Source organism: Rhinopithecus bieti, unplaced genomic scaffold (assembly GCF_001698545.2).
Source record: "Rhinopithecus bieti isolate Rb0 unplaced genomic scaffold, ASM169854v2 scaffold_3875, whole genome shotgun sequence".
Classification (NCBI taxonomy): domain Eukaryota; kingdom Metazoa; phylum Chordata; class Mammalia; order Primates; family Cercopithecidae; genus Rhinopithecus; species Rhinopithecus bieti.
The window spans coordinates 2,617,071-2,640,554 of NW_016804422.1; the positions used below are offsets into that span (position 1 = coordinate 2,617,071).

Here is a 23,484-nt window from a genome sequence, read left to right on the forward strand (position 1 = left end):
TATAAAAAATATATATTTTATATTATATATATAATTATATATATATATTAGATATATATGTATATATATTTTTTCTTGTAGAGATGGGGTCTCAGCATGTTGCCCAGGTTGGTCTCAAACTCCTGCACTCAAGCGATCTGCCTGCCTTAGCCTTCCAAAGTGCTGGGATTATAGGCATGAGCCATTGTGCCCAGCCCTGGATTTTTATTTTAAAATAGAATTCTGCTCCCTTTTGAGTATACCTGTTCTACTCCAATAGAATATCATAAGAGATGCCACGCTTCCCTCCCCACTGTGTGATGAGGAAATGGTGGGAGCATAACTCTGTTGTCAATTCTTATTCTGCATTAATGAAGTGACATTTTTACCCCTCTCCACCAGAAGCCCAGAAACTGTAGGGTTAGTACCCTGTTGACCACTTCTACCTTGCACTAACTCAAGTAAAGGTGATACTTCTCCCCCTCCCCACCAGGCCCTGAAGACACTGAGATGGAATCCTGTCAACTATCTCCCCGAGTGCACTGACGTGAGTAGAAATGGTACCCCAGACCAGGTGTGGTGACTGACTTCTATAATCCCAGCACTTTGGGAGGCCAAGGTGGGTGGATTACCTGAGGTCAGGAGTTCTAGACCAGCCTGACCTACATGGCAAAACCCCATCTCTACTAAAAATACAAAAATTAGCTGAGCACAGTGGTGCATGCCTGTAGTCCCAGCTACTTGGGAGGCTGAGGCAGAAGAATTGCTTGCAACTGGGAGGTGGAGGTTGTGGTAAGCCGAGATCATGCCACTGGCACTCCAGCCTGGGCAAAAGAGTGAGACAGTCTCAAAAAAAAAAAAAAAAAAAAAAAAAGAAATGGTACCCCTTCCTCTGCCCACAAAGCACTGCAGAGATAATAGCTGAAAATGTCCCCAAATTCATAGACCTATAGATTCAAAAAGTTAATCAAACCCAAACAGGTTAAACTCAAAGAACTTCATACCAGACATATCCTAATCAAATTTCTGAGAATGAAAAACAAAGGAAATAACCTGTACTCAACCAGAGCAAAATGACACATTATCTAGAGATACAAAGATTTGAATGACAATGGATTTCTCATCAGACATCATGGAAGCCAGAAGGAAGAGGCAAAACATTTTTCAAATACTAAAAGAAGTTAATACACCAATTAAAACAGAGTATCCCTGGTCAGCAGCAGAATGTTATAAACAAACAACAAATAAAGCACACAGAGTGTAGAAGGACCCCAAATAGCCAAAGCCATCTTGAGCAAACCTCATTACCACATTTGCTGGAGGCATCACATTACCAGATTTTAAAATACATCACAAAACTATAGTAATCAAAACATCATGGTTGTGTGTTTTTTTTTTTTTTTTGAGACGGAGTCTCGCTCTGTTGCCCAGGCAGGAGTGCAGTGGCGTGATCTCGCCTCACTGCAAGCTCTGCCTCCTAGGTTCACGCCATTCTCCCGCCTCAGCCTCCCAAGAAGCTGGGACTACGGTGTCCGCCACCACGCCCAGCTAATTTTTTTTGTATTTTTAGTAGAGACAGGGTTTCACTGTGTTAGCCAGGTTGGTCTTGATCTCCTGACCTTGTGATCCACCTGCCTCGGCCTCCCAAAGTGCTGGGATTACAGGCGTGAGCCACCACACCTGGCCAGTTCTTGTGTTTTTATCCCCAGAGACAAACCGTAAACAAAATATCCAGCATGATACTGACATACATACAGTTACATTGTTCAGTGGAATGGGATAGAAGGCCCAGAAATAAACCCTCACATTTAAGGTCAATTGATTTTTGTTTTAAACAAAAGTACCAAGTACAGTCAATGGAGAAAGGACAGTCTCTTCAATAAATGGTATTGGCAATGAAAAAGGAAAACTACAGACTAATATCCCTGATGAACACAGATGCAAAAATCCTCTAGAAAATAGTAGCAAACTGAATCCAACAGCAAATCAAAAAGCTAATTCACCATGATCAAGTAGGTTTCATTCCCGGGAGCAAGGTTGGTTCAACACATGCAAGTCAATAAACATGATTCCCCACATAAACAGAATTAAAAACAAAAAACCATATGATCATCTCAATAGACACAGAAAAAGCTTTCAATAAAATGAAGTATCCCTTTGTGACAAAAACCCTCAAGAAACTAGGCATTGAAGGAGCATACCTTGAAATAAGAGCCATCAATGACAAATCCACAGGCAATGTCATAATGAATGGGCAAAAACTGGAAACATTCCCTTTGAGAACTGGAACAAGACAAGGATGCCTACTCCTACCACTCCTAGTAAACATAGTAATGACTAGTAGTGACAGTAGTGATAGCTCTAGCTAGGAAGCTCTAGCTAGAGCAGTCAGCCAAGAGAAAGAAATAAAGGGCATCCAAATAGAAAAAGAGGAAGTAAAACTATCTCTTTGTGGACAATATGACAATATGATTGATTTTGTGTGTGTGTGTGTGTGTGTGTCTGTCTGTCTGTGTGTATAGATATATATAATACTTTTTTTTTTTTTGAGGTGGAGTCTCGCTCTGTTGCCCCGGCTGGAGTGCAGTGGCCGGATCTCAGCTCACTGCAAGCTCCGCCTTCCGGGTTCATGCCATTCTCCTGCCTCAGCCTCCCGAGTAGCTGGGACTACAGGCGCCCGCTATCTCGCCCGGCTAGTTTCTTATATTTTTTAGTAGAGATGGGGTTTCACCGTGTTAGCCAGGATGGTCTCGATCTGCTGACCTCGTGATCCACTCATCTCGGCCTCCCAAAGTGCTGGGATTACAGGCTTGAGCCACCGCGCCCGGCCTCAATACGTATTTTTTAAATCCCCCCAGAGAGGGTCTTGTTGTGTCACTCAGTCTGGAGTGCAGTGGCACAGTCATGGCCCATTGCAGCCTCAACTTCTGGGCTCAAGTGATCTTCACACCTCAGCTTCTTGTGTAGCTGGGACCACCAGTGCACACCACCATGCTTGGCTAATTTTTTTTTTTGTAGAGACAGGGTCTCTGTATGTTGCCAAGGCTTGTCTTGAACTCCGGGGCTCAAGTGATCATCTTGCCTCAGCCTCCCAAATTGCTGGGAATACATGCATGAGCCACTATGCTACGCGCCCGGCCCATAAGATGGTAATTTAAACAATCTCTTATGTTTGGGCACTTAGGGAGTTTCCAGCTCTTGACTATCACAACTGCTGTAATGAACAGCCAGCGTACTTGAATGATTAGAGGTATAGCTTCACAGTAAATTCTTTTTAGTGGTGTTGGCAGTGCAAAGGATATATGTATTTTCTTAGATGTCGCCAAAAAAGCACTATAAGCAGTATAATGACTAGCAATAATCTGGAAGAAAATGCCTGCAAAGCCTTGAGAGTCAAGACTTCTACGTATACTATGTAAAATCTCAAGAAAAACAATTTAAAGGCAAGCAAACCAGGGGCAAAAATCAACAAAATGGAGGGAAAGGCAGCTCACGGAAGCAGCAACCAAGTGGCTAATGAATTCACAAAAGGTACAACTTAGCAAGAAAACACAGGGTATTGAGGACATAATCTATCCACTGCTCGTGGGAATATAAATTGAGAGCCACTTTGGGAAGACTTTTAACATCTATTGCAAGTGCCATGACTTCAAGAACTAGCGATTCTCTTTTCAGGCATGAGTTTATTGATATCTATCCTCAAAGAATCTTAAAAAAAAAAAAAAAAAAATCCCTGTGTCCCTTCATTCCTCTTGATGTAGAAATTAGAAGTTTTTGGCCAGGTACGGTGGCTCACGCCATAATCCCAGCAGTTTGGGAGGCCGAGGCAGGCGGATCACGAGGTCAGGAGATCGAGAGGTCGGAGATCGAGATCATCCTGGGCAACATGGTGAAATCCCTTCTCTACTAAAAATACAAAAATTAGCCAGGTGTGGTGGCACCATGCCTTTAATCCCAGCTAGTTGGGAGGCTGAGGCAGGAGAATTGCTAGAACCCGGGAGTCGGAGGTTGCAGTGAGCTGAGATCACGCCACTGCACTCCAGCCTGGTGACAAAGGGAGATTCCATCTCAAAAAAAAAAGTGTTCAGGCAATGTTTAGGTCACAAAACAGAGCTTACCCGTGTGTTGTGGGATCATGCCATATGTTTTCCAGGTGACAGCAGCTCCTGAGGTATGGATGGCGGCCTCCTTCTTCCCACATGTACACGTGCACAGAGTTCTTGGATGTGGTGAGCACATAGCGAGGATCCTTCCAAGGATAGCCAGAGTGAGTGGCCAAGGAGTCAAAGTCAGATCAAAAAGCAGTGGAGGAGAATCATACATACCACCCAGAAGTTGTTGATGGCTGCCTGGTGGTCCTCAAATCGTTGCAGCAGAAAGCCAGTGATGCTGAAGAGTAACAAGTATGGCCCATTGGTAAAGACAATCGTATATCCATCGTTGGCTCCCATCCAAATAGGGGACTCCAGATGAGCTGCCAACTGGAAACTTGCAATCTCATGTGCTGTTTTCATGTAAAACACACACATATTCACACACATAAGGAAGTAAATATCAGATCATTGAATAAGAACAATATCCTCATACTGAATAAAAAAGCACAGTCCCCACTTCCACAGACTTCATTCCAGGGAGGAAAATGAAGGGTAGTCCAGTGGCCTGACAAATACATATCACTGACTGTGGTTAACAGGCGCTAGGACATATGAACAGAAGTTTGTGGACAGTAAACAATCCCCTGGGCATTGAGGCAAAACCTGTAGTGGGAAGGAACATTGGAATGCAGGCCCTAAAACATGATGGAAATCTATATGTGTTCACCCAAGAGGGCAGGGTTGGGGAAGAGGTCAGCATGGGTATTAGAGCCAAACTAGGGAGGGTTCACCCCCAGCTAAAGAAATCCCCTGCTCCTGGCTGGGCACGGTGGCTCACGCCTGTAATCCCAGCACTTTGGGAGGCCGAGGCAGGCTGATCATGAGGTCAGGAGATCGAGACCATCCTGGCTAACATGGTGAAACCTTGTCTCTATTAAAAATACAAAAAATTAGCCGGGCATGCTGGTGGGCGCCTGTAGTGCCAGCTACTTGGGAGGCTGAGGCAGGAGAATGGTGTGAACCCGGGAGGCGGAGCTTGCAGTGAGCTGAGATCACGCCACTGCACTCCAGCCTGGGCGACAGAGCGAGACTCCGTCTCAAAAAAAAAAAAAATCCCCTGCTCCCTTTTTACAGACTGACCCATTTATTATAGCTAAACATGAATGACTGTGTAATGAGGAAGAGAAACAAGCATTTCTAATATGGCACAGCCTACCTTGGATGACTGTTTGGCCTCCAGTCCTCTTGGTTGTTAGATCAAAGGTGATAAATTCTGTCTTTTTTCCAGTGTTACTTTGGGACATCAGTGTTATTCTGTTTTTCACCTCTGGGGTCCAGCAGGCGCTGACACATAATTTATGTGGGAGAGAGGTAGACAGAGGAGCACTGCCTTCTGATGGTCTCACTAAGGACTCTGTGAGGAATACCTAAAGAGAGCATCGCGTACGCGGTCAGGGGAAGGGAACTTATAGCCTCTCAGTACAGGAGTGACTCCAGAAGAGCCTTCTTAGAAATTCTCATCTTGTGGCTAAAGCTTTGTTCAACATCTCAGGAGTGATGAGAGGTCACTGCTTATCACTCCAGCATACAACGAACTCACTGTCTTCCTATCCTTCCTGTCCCATTCACAGAACAGTGTCCCTGAAGCATGCCAAGGGGTTACACAACCATCTCACCATGTTGAACCCTTGGTCAAGTTGAGGTTGGCTAAGCAGATTTTCCCTTCTTGGAGAACAAGTCAAGGACTGTGTGGCTTTTACTACCTGCCTTCTGAACTCCTCCCTCTTTGGTGCCCAGTCCACCAGTGCCCCCCTACAAAAGGTCTGCTCAAAGGCCAAAGCCTTCCTCAGAGTGATATTCAGAGGCTGTTGCATATTCAGTTACTTTTGGACTTCTCTATACTTTCCAGCCAACATAGATAAAAGTAAAGAAGGCAAAAGAGAACAAAGTCAAAGATCTTTTTGTAAAAAAAAAAAAATTTTTTTTTTTAAGAGGTAGGGTCTCGCCATGTTGCCCAGGCGGGAGTGCAGTGGCTATTCACAGGAACAATCCCACTACTGATCAGCATGGGAGTTTTGGCCTGTTCTGTTTCTGACCTGGGTCAGTTGACCCCTCCTTAGGCAACCTGGTGGTCCCCTGCTCCCAGGAGGTGAACGTATTGATGCCAGACTTAGTGTGGACACCCTATCAGCATAGCACTCTATGGCCTGGAACTCCTGGGCTCAAGCGATCCTCCCGCTTCAGCCTTCTGAGTAGGTGGGACTATAGGTGCATGCCACCATGCCCAGCAATCCCTATTTCTTGATACCTGTCTCACCCTCCTCCATCTCTTTGGCAAATTCGGGCTTCATGAATGAGTTTTCATTAACATTTGCCACAGCAACTGGATGTTGTTGCCTCAAAGAACATTGTTTCCTGACCATCACAATGGACTCCCCTTGTGATGTGGTCTGAGAGAGGGAGCAGTGTGCCTGGTCCTCACTGAGCTCTGCAGTTTCTCTGCATGCTTCCTAACTTGACATTCCAATCCTGAAGTTCAAATACACAGAACAGCACCTACCTGTGGCAAGGTACGACTATATGTCCCACATGCAAATACCCATTTCTTGTCAGGAGAGCAGTGTAGAAGTGCAATACCATATTGAAATGCAGTAACTTTAGAAACATCCCTTAATCCAGGCAGTGTAAATGTGTAGATGTCACCTGCAACATCGCCAACCTGAAACCAAAACATCCCCACCACATCAATAGGAAGATATGTGAAATCCTCAAGTACAGAGTAGGCAGCACTGTCAGCTGCAAGATATGCCACCGTTTCTTCAATCACATAATGGAGATCAAAACCTCTGACCAGTCTAGCTTGAGACACTGTTGGGATAATCCCGTGGAATAAAACTTTCCAAGACCCAAAGCATTCTTCTCAAGGACAGTTATTCATTAGCACATCAACAGTATGCTTTTTCTCAATGTCACCCAAAGCCATCTCTCTCCCTCGACTGTCCCCAACCAAGTTCATGGACTGGACAATAACACACACTTGAAAGAAGAGGCACATATAAAGTAATTCAGAAAGTTTTTGGCTTTTTGTTTTAGAAGAATGGCTGGGGAAATGTACTTGAGGCAAGTCAAGGGCCAAGATAGCATGGAGGCTTGTATAACATTCATTGATATATTGTGATTGACTCATAGGGTATGTAGAAGGGATGACTACAAGAGAAATAGGCTGGGTGCGGTGGCTTATACCTGTAATCCCAGCACTTGGGAGGCTGCGGTGGGCAGATCACGAGGTCAGGAGTTCAAGACCAGCCTGGTCAGCATGGTGAAACCCTGTTTCTACTAAAAATACAAAAAATTAGCCGGGCATGGTGGCGTGTGCCTGTAGTCCCAGCTACTCAGGAGGCTGAGGCAGGAGAATTGCTTGAACCCAGCAGGCAGAGGTTGCAGTGAGCCAAGATTGCACCACTGCACTTGAGCCTGGGCAACAGAGTGAGACTCCATCTCAAAAAAAAAAAAAAAAGGCATAGGACAGTAATGTGACACAGATGCCTGACAAAACAGCAGGCATTTGATTTTTTGGTCCCCTGTAAATTCAGGGCTCACTTACCGTCAGGAATGGGCCATCCTTTGTGAGATAGGCTTCCATGCAATAACAGGACTCTGGCATGGGGAGAATGGCCAGAGCATCCCTGTCCTGACAATTCCACACTTTGATAGTTTTTTTCCGATCCATAGTGATGGCAAGATGCATCTGAGGGAGGGTTACCAGATTTGAGAAATAGAACTCCTGGACTGGGCTTGACCAGATCATGGTACCCTAGAGAACAAGAGTAACACAATCTGTGTTCAAGGAACTCTTACATCTACTGTACTTTCATTCTGTCCATGTTTATTTGGAAGTCTCTTCCAAATCAGATCTTCTTGCTTCTGGCAAAAGATATGAAAATTCTCCACATCTCAATATTTTGGAGGAGTGAACATGAAAACAGGCACTACGCACTATGCTCAGAGACAAGAACTTGGTACATAACAGGTGCAAAGAATGATCAGACTTCCTGAGTTCAAATCACCTCTGCCTCCTACTAACAGTACAGCTTCAGCAAGTTGCTTTCTATCATGCCTTCTAATGAGGCTGTCATTACCTTTCACAACTCATGAAACATACTTAGAATTCTGCCTAGGACACAGTAGGAACCCAGAACGTATTAACTATCGTTAAAATTGTTATTCATTCCTCAAGCTTGTACATTACATACAAGGTAGAATAGTTCTTTCTAGATGATTCTTTAGCCTTTAAAAAAATTGTGAAGTAGGCTGGGTGCAGTGGCTCAAGCCTGTAATCCCAGCACTTTGGGAGGCTGAGACGGGCGGATCACGAGGTCAGCAGATCAAGACCATCCTGGCTAACACGGTAAAACCCCGTCTCTACTAAAAAATACAAAAAACTAGCCAGGCGAGGTGGCGGGCGCCTGTAGTCCCGGCTACTCGGGAGGCTGAGGCAGGAGAATGGCGTGAACCCGGGAGGTGGAGCTTGCAGTGAGCTGAGATCCGGCCACTGCACTCCAGCCTGTCCAGCCTGGGCGACAGAGTGAGACTCCATCTCAAAAAAAAAAAAAAAAAAAAAAAAAAAAAATTGTGAAGTATATCATACAAGAAAAGAGCACGAAGTTTAATGAATTATCACAAGTGAATGCCAATGTACCACTTCTAAGCCCTCCCAAAGTCCTCTTTGCATGTGCTCTATTTAACAACTCCCCCATGGCTCCCCACACTCAAATGTAATCACTATTTTGATTCCTCACACTATAACAAGTTGCCTATGCAGTAATATCTATGGCCACATAACCAAGCATCCCAAAATTTAGTGGCTTGAAACAGGCTTTTGCTAACTCAGTTTCTTTTGATCAGAAATTCAGGGGCAGCTTGACTGGGTAGTTCTGGCTGTAGGTCTCTCATGAGGATGAAGTCAAGTTTCACTTCCAAGATGGCTTCTCATATAGCTGTGTAAGTTGATGTTGGCTACTGGCAGGGGTCCTCAGTCCCTCACCCCACAGATCTTCTCTGCAGGGCTGCTTGAGAGCTCTCATAACACTGTGACTGGATTTCCAAGAGCTAATGACCCATGAGTAAAGAATTGTCTTCTGTGACATAGCTTCAGAAATTACACATCATAATTTCCACAATACTCTATTGGTTCCACAGGTCAGCCCTATTCACTGCGGCAGTGGACTACACAAGATTGATTGTGATTATTGTTGGGCAATGATATTTGGGCCATCTCAAGAGACTGGCAGCCGTAGCCTGCCCCATAGCCTCCAGTGATTCACTTTCCCCTACGTGAAAATATATCCACCATCTCCCAAAGCTCTCAAATGTCTCATACCATGATAGTATCATTGCAGAATCTAGGATCTCATTGTTTCTAGGTCCAGGTATAGATGAAGCTCTGTAGATTCAGTTTATCTTGATGTGAAAATCTTTGAACTAAATATACAAGTTATCTGTCCCTCACCATCCCCAAAGTACAAGTGTGGGGTAAGCACAGGATAATGGTCGCTGTCATTCAGAAAAGGTGAAAATGGAAAAAGAGGAATCACTGCTACAAGAAATTTTGAAATCCAATAGAAAACATGCTGGCAATTTGTTGATTAGGACTCAAGGCCCAAGAAAGATTTTTGATGACTCTTGGTTCTACTCTCTAGGTTCTTGATTCTGTCTGAGTCATCCTTTACTTTCTATATATGGTGGCCCAATTTTTTAGCTAAATTGTTTTGGTAGTCTGCTTCCTGCCAAAGTTCTGAAATCCAAAAAGCCTCTTTTCCTTTTGTGTGTTTTGGCCCCTTTAAATCCAAGCTGGCAGTGTTTCTGCCAATGTAATTCTCTAACAAAAACTTTGTGGGTCTAAGAACCTCACTGCAGTTTATACAATTAGACAAAAGCCACACTCAATTTTGAGATAAATCCTTTGTGCACCTTGGAGATCATCTGAGCTAGAGACTACTTTCTGAAAAAGCCAATATAACAAATGCCACTCATTGACAAAGAGGCAATAGAACAGGTAATAAACATGCACAAAACCCAAAAATTATTTCACAAAGGCACTCCATGTTATTGATAGCAAATAAGACCTTATACAAATTTATAGATGGAAACACAAATTAAAAAGTAAATTCTCAGCCAAGCGCAGTGGCTCACGCTTGTAATCAAAGCACTTTGGGAGGCCGAGGTAGGCGGATCACGAGGTCAGGAGATTGAGACCATCCTGGCTAACACGGTGAAACCCCATCTTTACAAAAATACAAAAAAATTAGCTGGGCGTGGTGACGGGCACCTGTAGTCCCAGCTACTTGGGAGGCTGAGGCAGGAGAATGGTGTGAACCCGGGAGGCGGAGCTTGCAGTGAGCCGAGATTGCACCATTGCACTCCAGCCTGGGCAACAGAGTGAGACTCCATCTCAAAAAACAAACAACAAACAAAAACAACAACAAACGTGAATTCTATGTGTGTCTATGGTCCAAATGAAAAGGTCACAAATTACATGATAGAAAACCTGATTTGACACTTTGTTTTTGTTACCACTTCCGAGTATTTTTCTCTCAGCACTTCCGTTTCACATACATACAGAACAGGATGGATGCAATGCAGTACTTTTGCTACATATTGGCCAGACTCACCTCTTGCACATCCCAGGCGCAAAGCTCTTGCTTTGGAGATACACTACAAATGATTGATTTCTCCTGTTCTTTCATTGTCAGGCTATTTCCTGAGAGATAAGCCAACTCCATCTCATATGCTAGAAGGAAACACAGAAGACTTGGCCACCAGATAGTTAAGGGATGATCCAAACCAAAAGAAGATAATTTAAAATATTTCTGTACCCTCTTAGGAAGGTTTGGGTAACAATATGGAGAAGATAGAAATTGGGCTCCAGAGTCATCCAAACACAGGTTCCCATGGCAGACTGGCCATTTGGGAGATGTTGGCCAACTTGCTTTTCCTTTTCATTCTCAGTTTCCAAAGATATAAAAGGCATATTAAAATATCTCCATCAGAGAACTTTTCTGAGTTTTAAAAGAGTTATCAAGTCCAGGCACAGTGGTTCACGCCTGTAATCAGAGCATTTTGGGAAGCTGAGGTGGGCTGATCACTTGAGGCCAGGAGTTCGAGACTGGTCTGGCCAACATGTTGAAGCCCTGTCTCTACTAAAAATACAAAAATTAGCATGGTGGCAGTTGCCTGTAATCCCAGCTACTTGGGAGGCTGAGGCATGAGAATTGCCTGAACCCAGGAGGCGGAGGTTGCAGTAAGCCAAGGTCATGCCACTGCACTCCAGCCTGGGTGACAAAATGAGACTGTCTAAAAAAAAAAAAAAAAAAAAAGTTATCAGGGTTAGGTCAGGTACAATGGCTCATGCCTGGGAGGCCAAGGTTGGAGGATCGCTTGAGCTCAGGAGTTCAAGACCAGCCTGGGTAACAAAGTAATACCTAATCTGTACAAAAAAATTAAAAAACTATGGCTGGGCATGGTGGCTTATGCCTGGAATCCCAGCAATTTGGGAGGCCAAGGCAGGTGGATCATTTGAGGTCAGGAGTTCAAGACCAGCCTGGCAAATATGGTGAAACCCCATCTGTACTAAAAATATAAAAATTAGCTAGGCATAGTGGTAAACGGCTGTAATCCCAGCTACTCAGGAGGCTAAGGCAGGAGAATCACTCGAACCCAGGAGACAGAGGCTGCAGTGAGCTGAGATTGCCATTGCCCTCTAGCCTAGATGACAGAGCAAGACTTAACCTCAAAAAAAAAAAAAAAAAAAAGCTGGTTGTGGTGGGACACCCCTGTAGTCCCAGTTACACAGGAGGCTGAGGCAGGAGGATCTCTTGAGCCCAGGAGGTTGAGGCTTTATCTCTATAAAAATTTTTTAAAATTAGCCTGGGTGACAGGGCCAGACCCTGTCTCTAAATAAATGCATACGTAGGCTCTACTGCTACAGCCTCAACCTCCTGGGCTCAAGAGATCCTCCTGTTTTAAAGTTTCCCATTAATTTTTTTTTTATTTTATCCTGGGAGGGATGAGAAGCCTTAGGAAAAAGGGAGTAACAGGACCTGATTTTATGTTGTGAAAAAAATCACTCTAGTTTCTTCATTCAGCACAGATGGTGGGGACAAGAGAGGAAGCAGGGAGACATCGCATGGCTATCACGACAAACCAGTCTGGTTCAATTTTAATTCCTTTTCCTTTCACTGAGTAAGAACACACAACTGCACACAGCAAAAATCAAATAGAGTGGACCTCTGAAAACAAGTTGCTCATGTTCCTCTAGGGCACCTGTCCCCATACCGATGTTCTTAGTTACTTTGTAGATAAAGTTATGCGGCTGTGCCAATGCCAACTGAAGCTCCTTCCTTCTTTGATGCAGGAAAAATTGCTTCCATGTGTGTGTGCCCAGGTGTTGATCAGTGAAGTTGCTGCAGTCCCATCTCTCCAGAGATAGCGACCTGGAAACAGAATCACAGTCCCATCAGGCTGTTCTCAGTCAGTTCACCTCCTCAGAGCCCCGGTTATATCACAACCCCCTACTCACACTAACTTTCCTGTGTATATCTCACAACACAGCCACACACAGGCCTCGGCACACAGCATGGGTGCGCAGTCAGATCTCTCCCCTTCCCTCCTTACTCTTTCCCTTTCCTTACCTCCACAGGAAATCGCTCTCTGCAATCCTATTCCAATGCTATGGGAGAGAAGGGAAGAGACAAGCAGGCAATCAGTTACATCAGAGAGTAGGGGCAATGCTCTGCTATTATTTGTTCTGGGAGCTGGGCCCACACAGGCTAATCAGCTGGGATTCCAGCTCTCGAAGCATTCCCCAGTGTGGGGAGATAAGGAAATGGTAACAACAGAGACCTGTCACTGCTCATACAAGCACTGGGTATTCTCATGAGTTCACACGAAGACATTCTGATTTCCTAGGGCTTGAAATGGGAGCCTCAAGGACTGTTTAGTCAGTACAACTCCTGGATGTCAGCTTGTCCTTTCCGTTTAACAGAATATGAGGCCTTCAGAGTGAAGGATGCTAACCCCCAAAGCCTCAGTGTAGCCCTCTGCTATTCTGCAAAGTGGTGCTCAAACTGGTCGAGAGAAGCAGCTGGCGTGGGGGCAGTGGGAAGTGGAAGGCCTTTACCTTGTTCACCTGGGAAGCCTGCAGTAAGCCAAACAGGTCCAGGAAAGAGAAGATTCGCTTCAAAGCTAAGTCAGGCAATTGGATCTCCATTTCACACAGCCTGAACCCACATCCACTTTCCTTTCTCCTCTCCGGGCTGCTCTGAATTTAAAGGCTTTGCCAAAGTCTGCAGCACTTGTAAAGATTTTCACCTGTGCCCATCCGTGTGCGGTAGAAACAAGCTGCAGGTGTGCAGACTCCTGGGCTGACCTCCATCCCGGCCTCTCTCCGGGGCCTCATCCACACAGCTGGTGGCATCCCTACCTAAACCCACTTGTTAGTGCTGTTCATTGTTTACAGGAGCTCAGCAACACCTGTGCACTGTGAGCTGGAGGTGCAGAACCTGGGGCAGCCCCAGCTGCAGATGAAGTTGTCAGGACCCTCTAGGAAATGTTACCGAATGCACTCACTTTGATCAGATCCCAGTGTCTCAACTCCTGGAATTGGAGTCAGTTTGCCCCATGTCTGTGCCTACCTTGGGATCTTGAATCTGGTGAGTGGGGCTCATCTCTCAGCGCCAGCGTGGCCTCTGGGTTTCTACCTTCTCACATTTAACTTTGCAGTGGAGGAGAAAGAACGTGCCAAGCCAGCTTCTCCACAGAGGTCCGCGCAAAGGGGGCAGGCCTTGCTGGGGATGGCTCTCCCAGCCGGTGGCTTTCCCTGGGATGTGACGCTTTCCCACAGTTACAGATCTCCCAAGAACCTGACAACTCATTCTGGGATTTTCTAAAGACCGTGTCATAGCCTGAGTATTTGTGTCCTCTCAAAATTCCTATGTTGAAATTCTTACCCTCAGTGTGATTGGAGGTGGGGGGCCTTTGGGAGGTAAGTGGGTCACAGGTAGTGAGTCCTTATGATGGGACCAGTGCCCTAATAAAAGGGACCCCAGAACACTCTCTAGCCCTGTTTATGTCATATGAGGACATGAGAAGGTGTCAGCTGCAACCTGGAAGAAGGCCCACACCAGAACCTGACTGTGCCAACAGGTGAATCTTGGACTTCTCACCTCCAAAACTTTGAAAAATAAATTTGTTGTTTGTAAGCCACCCAGTCTATGGTACTTCGCTGCAGCATAAAATGGGGGTCCCTTTGTGAGGCTCAGTGGCCAACCCTTCTTAAAACTGCTGCCGGCCGGGCGCGATGGCTCAAGCCTGTAATCCCAGCACTTTGGGAGGCCGAGACGGGCGGATCATGAGGTCAGGAGATCGAGACCATCCTGGCTAATATGGTGAAACCCCGTCTCTACTAAAAAATACAAAAAACTAGCCGGGCGACGAGGCGGGCGCCTGTAGTCCCAGCTACTCGGGAGGCTGAGACAGGAGAATGGTGTGAACCCGGGAGGCGGAGCTTGCAGTGAGCTGAGAGCCGGCCACTGCACTCCAGCCTGGGCGGCAGAGCAAGACTCCGTCTCAAAAAAAAAAAAAAAAAAAAAAAAAAAAGACTGCTGCCTCCAGGCAGACACACAGGAGTGGTTGTCGGGAGTCCCATTTATTACACAGTAGTAAGAGAGAGGAAAATTACAAATTGAAATGGTGAGGAATTAAAAAGGAAAAGCAAAGATCAAGAAGCACCTAAAGGGGCATGGGGAAAGGCGAGACAAGGGGTGTGTGGAGAGAAGTGAGAGAAATACAAGGGGAAAAGATTTGTATTTCATTAAAAGGAAATAATGCAGAGAGCCAGGGCCGTGGAAGGACACAGGAAGAGAGAAAGCTTGGAACAGACTCTACTGTAGAGGAACAGAATTAATGCAAAGATATAGAGGTCTGAGAAATAAAACACTTTAAAATATGACAAGGGAAGAGAAGAAATAGTAAAAGGATATTTTAAAAGTATTAAAACACAAATATTATAAAACATACAGATAGGAAATATAAGTGTAAGTGAACTGTGAGACAAGACAGAGGAGGAATAAAATGGAAAAGAAGACAGATGAGAAAGAAGGCAAACATAAGGAAACTGAAACAAATTGCCAAATGGTGAATGAATGAATTTGAAATAGAGGAACGGGGGCCAGGTGTGGTGGCTCACGCCTGTAATCCCAGCACTTTGGGAGGCCGAGGCGGGTGGATCACCAGGTCAGGAGCTTGGCCAACATAATGAAACCTTGTCTCTACTAAAAATACAAAAAATTAGCTGAGCATGGTGGCGGGTGCCTATAATCTCAGCTACTTGGGAGGCTGAGGCAGGAGAATTGCTTGAAGCTGGGAGGTGGAGGTTGCAGTGAGATGAGATCGCGCCACTACACTCCAGCCTGGGCAACAGTGCGAGACTCCATCTCAAAAAAAAAAAAAAAAAAAAAAATAGAGAAACGGGAAGGTGTGTTGGGGGGTGGTGGGGTGGGATGCTACCAGAAAAGGGCAGAGAAAGACATATTGCAACAATAAAGACAAATCTAAATGTCACAGGAGTTAAGAGATGTAAAATTTGAGAGAAGTGAAATGGTAACTCCGTAATAGTCTAAGCACAAGATAAGATGCAGGTGAGAGAATGGCCCGGACATTGTCTAGGAGAATGTAGATTAAAGCAGGCAGCTGCGGAAACCTGAGAAGAGGGATCGATAAGGAGTCGGGCAGCTTGAGAGTAGGACAGAGAGGGAGGGACAGCGCAGCACGGGAAGTAAAGGGGGCATTGCAAGGGGAGAAGTAACAGCAAACCTTTCATGGTGCCTTCTGCAGGCGAGGCACCTGTCTAAACAATTTACATGGGCTCATCTATTTAATCCTCACAATGACTAGATGAGGTAAGTCCTATTACTGGCCACCTTGCAAGGTGCTCCGTGTTCTCTTAGATTCTGAATTTGTCTGGCATCCATTCATCACAGGGCCAGTTGTATTCTCTCTATATTTTTAATTTTCTGTATTCTTGATGCTCTGGCATTTGTGATCTTGCTAACTGGGGAGAGACTCCCCTTCCCAGGCCTAGCCAGATAGCAAAGGGGAGTGCCTTTTAAGCAAACGAACCAAGCTAGAGCCCACACCCCCAATCATCTCCTTTACCAAACTCTCACACAGCAAGTTAATATTCCTCCTGCCCTAAATCAACCCAGGGCCAGGTACCAGACAACTAGGGACAGCCCCTATGCCTCAAAGCCAGCCAGAACCATTTAAACTGCCCATTCTAAAAGGCTTACCCTATTCTGCCCTCTGCCTTTCTTACAGAAAACACAATAAAGGCTCAGGCCTATGCTGCCCCGCCCCTTCTGCCTCCTGACTGCCCTTGGTGCTCTCCATGTGGCCCTGCATGGGGAACCAGGCCTCTTGTTTATAGGGATCCGTGAGTATAAACTCCTTCCTTCGTAACAATCATTGCTGTGTCTACACGCTTCGCCACACCTGATTAAAACCAATCCCAGGCACCAGTTTTAGAACACATAGGTGGGAGCCAACACATACAGAAGTTAGGTGACTTGCCCACAGTGACACCCCTGGGAAGTGGCACCGGGTTTGAACCCCAGCAGTCAGCCCCAGAGCCAGTGCTCTTAGCTGTTATGCTCTAATGGCTCGAAGAGAAGAGGGAATTGGGAAAACTTGGAATGATTAGGAGAAGAATGAAAGTGGATATATTTTTAGCCTTGAGTTTAAAATGCTAAACAACTGAACAAAACGTGGTCCGGTAGTCCCAGCCACTCATGAGGCTGAAGCATGAGAACTGCTTGAGCCCAGGAGGTGGAGGCTGCTGTGAGCCATGATCAGGCCACTGCACTCCAGCCTGGCAACAGAATTAGACCCTGTTTCAAAAAAAAAAAAAAAGATACAAAATGTGTTCAAAGAAATGAAGTAAAGACAATGCTGACTAAATAGGAAAGAACACAGAAGATACATTTTTTAAAAATGGTGACAAAGGGAAACACCAAAGAGAGGAAACATGAAAGGAGATTTTTTCTTTTTTTTTTTTTTTTTTTTTTGAGGCGGAGTCTCGGCTCTGTGGGCCCAGGCTGGAGTGCAGTGGCCGGATCTCCACTCACTGCTAAGCTCCGCCCCCTGGTTTACGCCATTCTCCTGCCTCAGCCTCCTGAGTAGCTGGGACTACAGGCGCCCGCCACCGCGCCCGGCTAATTTTTTGTATTTTTAGTATGAGAACGGGGTTTCAACCATAGGTCTCAGATCTCACTGACCATTGTGAATCCACCCGCCTCAGCCTCCCAAGTGCTGGGATTGACAGGCGTGAGCCAACGCGCCCGGCCCATTGAAGAGATTTTTAAGAGAAATAAGGAAGACCACAGAAGTCCAGCCTGTTGTCCTGGCTCAGCCTGGGGGACTCACTGTCCCCAGTGCAAACAGGGTGTGACTTTCTGTCTGGCTCCAGAGGTATGGGCTCAGGGTGGGCAATCTCCAGCCCAACCATTGGGGTACAATTATTGCAATCACATCCACATGGCCTGAACATTCCCTGGTGGGAGTCACTGAGAGAGTGCAAAAGGGTAACAATTATGCTTCCACTAACAAAGTAGCTTTGGGACAAATTTATGGTTCCATTTATAACAGAGAAGCAAAATGATAGACCTTGGTTACCTCCTGACTCTTCCAGAGCAACGTTTTGTGTTCATATGGGAACCCTCAGGATGTAAGAAGCCAGGGACGGGACTTGAGTGCTGTAAGCTTGTATAGTGGACTCTGCAGAGCCCTATCAGAGCCCTATGTAAATGTGAGACATTGAACTTGTGAAATATGAGAGAAACTTTTAAAAATCATGATTGGGAATCCATGTGAAATTTAAAATGTAAAATTTACATGTTAAACGGTATCAAGTAAAATTCTAAATTGGTATTTTAAATTTGCTCACAATTATTTAAGTAAATATTCCATGCACCATGGATAATGATGGAGGAGAATATATTAAAATGAATATATTCCTGCCTATGGGTTCATGATTCTGTTTATCTAAAACTTCCTTTTAATAATTTTATTTTTGAACTGGAAAGGATAACAGACAAAACTTGATACAAATAAACATATATAAATTCTGTCCTCCAGAATGCCCTAGGCTGAAGAGGATTTTTTCTTTCCTTTACTGTGGTTGCTGGGCCTAAATGTAAAGAATAGAGCAGCCTTTGATTAAGATTCCATGCAACTGATAACTTGTTATACATGGAAATAAAAAATCATAATTTTAAAAGGTTGTGCCAATGGTCTCACAGGAACTAACATGTTTTACCAGGATCGACACTGGCTTCACAGTTCAAAAAGGGAGTCCATGGGTAAGCCACCCACGGTCCCCAAGAGAAGGAGCAGCAGCCATGTCATTTGAGAGAAAGTGTTTTCCCGATTCCTCAATTTCTGTTTTTTTTTTTTTTTTTTTTTTTTTTTTTTTGAGGCGGAGTCCTCACTCTGTCCCGCCTAGGCTGAAGTGCAGTGGCCGGATCTAGGCTCACTGCAAACTCGCCCTGGGTTCACACGCCATTCTCCTGCCTCAGCTCCCGAGTACCTGGGACTGACAGGCGCTCCGCCACCTCGTCTGGCTAGTTTTTTTGTATTTTTTTGTAGAGATGGGGTTTCACTGTGCTAGCCAGGATGGTTTCGATTCTGACCTCGTGATCCCCCGTCTCGGCCTACCCAAAGTGCTGGGATACAGGCTTGAGCCACTCGCGCCCGGCCCGATTCTCGAATTCTTAAAGCAGGGTTTTTTTTTTTTTGTATGTAAAATATTAAAAATCACTCCTACCATGGCTACCACTCTCAGTAGCTTTACTGAGACTGGGGCTTAAAACACACCCCAGCCTCTGCCAAAACTGAGCTCACTTCCTCCAAGCGGGGCAAGGAAGGTTTCCTTTCAAATGTGGGTGTTGTAGTTGAGGTGCATGATTCAGGTGTGAGTTTTGTTCACTGCCACTTACGCAGGTTTGCTCAGTCATGGTGAGGAGGCCCTGCTCTAAGGGGTCCCTGCAGGGGGAAGGAGCTAGGCTTGCCCATCAGAGGAAGGTGGGAGTTCAGCCCAGCTGTGCCTTTCTCTGGGTGGGAGTCTCTGAGAAGATCACGTAATTTCAATGTATCTTGGCTCTTTATCTGAAGAATGGAACTCAGGTGGGTTTGCTGAAAGGTGTAACTTTAAAAAGAAATGTCTAGCATGGTTCTGGCCTTATGGTAGATGCTAAAGTCTGTGAAATCTGTATCTCTGAGCCAGGTGGAATTTGGGGAACACTTTCCCAGAAAGTCTGGTCACCAGTCCTTCAGGTCCACCAATGTACTCCCTATAACAACTCTGAGGGGGCAGTGACACAAGGCAGTTATCACCTGGCCAAAGGCACACAGCTGTTGGTGGCAGTGTCAGGAATCCCACCAGGCTATTTCACCCAGAGCCATGCTCCTAACCACTAGGCAATCCTGCCTCTGCAATCCCCTCAGTTACCAAGAAACAATGGTTTTCCTGGGAAGCAGGGGCATGTGTGCAGCCCTCCCAGTGCCTGTGCTACTGGGAACCCAGCCAGGCCTCCTGGCCTTTTGCTGCTGTGGGTGGGGCCTATCATGGTCACTTGGCCCTGAGCTCTATCGCTGAAGAAGAGATGGCTGAGCTAAAGAGAGCAGCACAGCACCAGCAGAACAGACGGTGGGACCGTTCTGTGGACCCCACTCTGTTACCACTCAGCTCAGATATCTGTGTTTATAATTCCATGTCCTCAGGGAAACATTGCTTTCCATTGGTTTGAATGGGAAAAAGCTTAGGAAATTTTTCATCTCAAATGTCTACAGTTAATTTTAAACTTTTAAAGATAATTATATAGTCATAGGAAGTTATAAAAATAGTACTGGCTGGGCATGGTGGCTCACACCTGTAATTCCAGCACTTTGGGAGGCCGAGGCGGGTAGATCACAAGGTCAGGAGTTCAAGACCAGCCTGGCCAAGATAGTGAAACCTGGTCTGTACTAAAAAAATACAAAAATCAGCTGGGCGTGGTGGCAGGCGCCTGTAATCCCAGCTACTCAGGAGGCTGAAGCAGGGAATTGTTTGAACCCAGGAGGTGGAGGTTGCTGAGATTGCACCACTGTGCTCCAGCCTGGGCAGCAGAGTAAGACTCTGTCTCAAAAAAAAATAGTACTGAGAAGCCCCATATAGCCATTACCCAATTTCCCTCAATGGTTATATCATACGTAATGATAGCATATGATTGGTGCACTGTGTGTGTATAGTTCTATGCCAGTTCATCAGACACATGAATATCTGTAACAACCATCATAATCAAGACACAAAACTATTCCATTACCACATCCAACACATAGCTGTTCATTGTCACATGAACTCCCTTCTCCCTACCACCCCTAACCCCTGGCCACCACTCATCTGTGCTCTATAATTTTGTCATTTGGAGAATGCTATATAAATGGAACTCTATGGTATTTGACTGGATTTTGTTTCACTGAGTGTAATGTCCTTAAGGTCCATCCTAACTGTAGTGTGTATCAATAGTTAGTTCATTTTTATTGCTGTGTAGTATTCCATGGTATGGCTGTACTACAGTGGATTTAATTATTCACCTATTGAAGGACATTTTCGTTGTCTACACTTTTTAGTTATTGCAAATAAAGTTGCTCTGAATAGTTGTATACATGTTTTTGTGTGGACACAGCTTTCCTTTTTCTGGGATAGACATCAAGGAGTTCAGTAAGTTCTATGACAAGTTATGTTTAGTTTGTGAAGAAATCGACAAACTGTTTTCCAGATTGATTTTACCATTTTACATTCCCACCAACATAGTTTCTCCACATCTTTGGTACTTAGTACTGTCAGCATTTGGTATTGTCATTAAAATTTCAAAACATACAATTTACCATTTCAGCCATTTCTGAGCATACAGGTCAGTGGCATTATTTTCACTCTTTTGTGCAACCGTCACCACTACCCATTCTTCAGAACGTTTTCATCATCCCAACTGAAACTTGTACCCATTAAACAATAATTCCCTGTTACCCCTTCCCCCCAGGCCCTGTTAACCACTACTGTTTTTTAATTTAGCAGTCCAACAGGAGTGCAGTGATATCTCACCATGGTCTGGATTTATACTTTTAAATGATTAAGGATGATGAATGTCTTTTCTTCCCCTTCTCCCTGCACCCTCCTCCTCTTCCTTTTGCTTATGCCAATTTTTAGCGAACCATTTGTTGAGAAAGCTCCCTTTCCTTTGTTGAATTGTTCTTATACCTTTCTAAGGATGCAGCTGGCATATTTGTGGGAGTTTATTTCTGGATTTTGTATTTTCTTCCAGGTGATCCACCCGCCTTGGGCTCCCAAAGTGTTAGGATTACAGGCGTGAGTCTCCTCACCTGGCCATAAATTTTAGAATAAACTTGTCTACGCTTACAAAAAGAATCCTGGATTTTTGATAAAAATTGCATTAAATCTATACAGTGTAGCAGTTTGGGGGAGAATTGACATCTTTATGATGTTGACTTTCTAATTAATTAACATGGTCTGTCCATTACATAGGTCTTTGATTTCTTTCATCAGCATATGTTCACTTCAGCATGCTGGTCCTGTCATATTTTGTTAGACCTATTCCTAAATATTTCAATTTTGGAAGCAATGTAATCGTCTGTGTTTTTAATTTCAATTTCCATGTGTTCATTGTTAGTATATAGAAATATGATTTATTTTAATATGTTGATCTTGCATCCCATGACCTTACTGATCTTACTTATTAGTTCTGGGAGTTAATTTTGAATATTCCTTGACATTTTCTACATAGAACATTTTTATCATGTCACTGGCAAATGACAATTTTATTTTTTCTTTTCTCATCTATATGACTTCCATTTCCTTTTCTTGACTTATCATACTGGGTACGACTTCTAGTACTGTGATGAGACAGAGTGGTAAGAGCCAACATCTTTATTTTCTTCCTGATTTTAGGGAGATATTGGCTGTAGGTTTTTTACAGATATTGAAGAAATTCTTCTATACCTAGTTTGCTCAGGGTTTTCTTTTTTTCTTGTTTATCATAAATGGGTGTTGGATTTTCTCAAATGCTTTCTCTGTATCAATTGATATAATCATGTCACTTTCTTTAACCTGCTAATATAGTGGGTTACATCAATTTTTTTTCAAATATTGAACAAGGTTTGCATTCCTGGTATTCCACTTGATCATGATGTGTATTTATTTTAACACTTTGTTAGATTCAATTTGCTATTAACTTGTTGAGAGTTTTTGTGTCTAAATTCATGAAAGATATTAGTCTGTAGTTTTCTTTTTTGTACTGTGTTTGGTTTTGGTATGAGGGTAATACTGGTTTATTAGTCTCTTTGCACACTGCTTTAAAGAAATACTCGAGGGCCGGGCGCGGTGGCTCAAGCCTGTAAACCCAGCACTTTGGGAGGCCGAGGTGGGCGGATCACGAGGTCAGGAGATCGAGACCATCCTGGCTAACACGGTGAAACCCCGTCTCTACTAAAAATACAAAAAAAAAATTAGCCAGGTGTGGTGGTGCGCACCTGTAGTCCCAGCTACTTGGAGGCTGAGGCGGGAGAATGGCGTGAACCTGGGAGGTGGAGCTTGCAGTGAGCCAAGATCGCGCCACTGCACTCCAGCCTGGGCCACACAGCGAGACTCCGTCTCAAAAAAAAAAAAAAAAAAAAAAAAAAAAGAACTAGTACTTGTTGGTTGCCTTTAAAAAAAATGTATTTCCTCACAAGCCAACTTCCATCCATATTTAAAATACAGTCACCTGTATTAGGTGAGTAGTCTCTAAAAGATTAATAAGGTTGGCCTATTGAGACTATGGATGAAAACTGCGAGCAAGGAGGTCAAGTAGCCTGCGAGATTTAAACACTGGACTGATTTTGACCCGGAAGGCAGAGGACAAGTGTACCTACTGCACCCTGTATCTGCAAAAATGCAACCCAAACTCCTGCCAAGTAGGAGGCATTAGGAAAACTGGTAACCCTTAAAATAATTGTGCAATCAATCACTGCAAGAACTAGTTGGAATATGCACATTAATACCGAGCGAGGTCATCATGATTAACATTGTGACAATAAATACCTGAGGAAATCAATAATGATCAGCGATGATTTTAAAGGGTTGCAACATAATTCAAACATTTTACCCTGAAATGCGAATGCTTTTAGGGGACATGCCACATACAATTTTCCTGGCGAGCGACCCCGCAAGCAGAAGCAGCGCCTAGCAGGGCCACTCGCCTGGCAGGGCCACTTCCCTGGCAGTGGCCTGGGCTCTAGCGCTGAGAGGGAGGCTCCCGCNTTG

General features: G+C 44.6%; 1 protein-coding gene across 2 annotated transcripts in view; it reads right to left on the minus strand.

Annotated features, from left to right (window-relative positions):
• FBXW12 (F-box and WD repeat domain containing 12) overlaps positions 1-23,484 on the minus strand; it is a 54,457-nt gene that overhangs the window by 1,190 nt on the left and 29,783 nt on the right. Inside the window, exons 3-10 of one of the 2 annotated variants that reach the window (XM_017868177.1) lie at positions 12,764-12,801; positions 12,408-12,565; positions 10,745-10,863; positions 7,678-7,887; positions 6,634-6,792; positions 5,290-5,500; positions 4,305-4,483; positions 4,098-4,228 (exon numbers count right to left, since the gene is read on the minus strand). In XM_017868177.1, coding sequence (XP_017723666.1) covers positions 4,098-4,228; positions 4,305-4,483; positions 5,290-5,500; positions 6,634-6,792; positions 7,678-7,887; positions 10,745-10,863; positions 12,408-12,565; positions 12,764-12,801 — 1,205 coding nt within the window. The remainder of the gene's footprint in view (positions 1-4,097; positions 4,229-4,304; positions 4,484-5,289; positions 5,501-6,633; positions 6,793-7,677; positions 7,888-10,744; positions 10,864-12,407; positions 12,566-12,763; positions 12,802-23,484) is intronic. The other variant, XM_017868178.1, reaches the window with a different exon arrangement.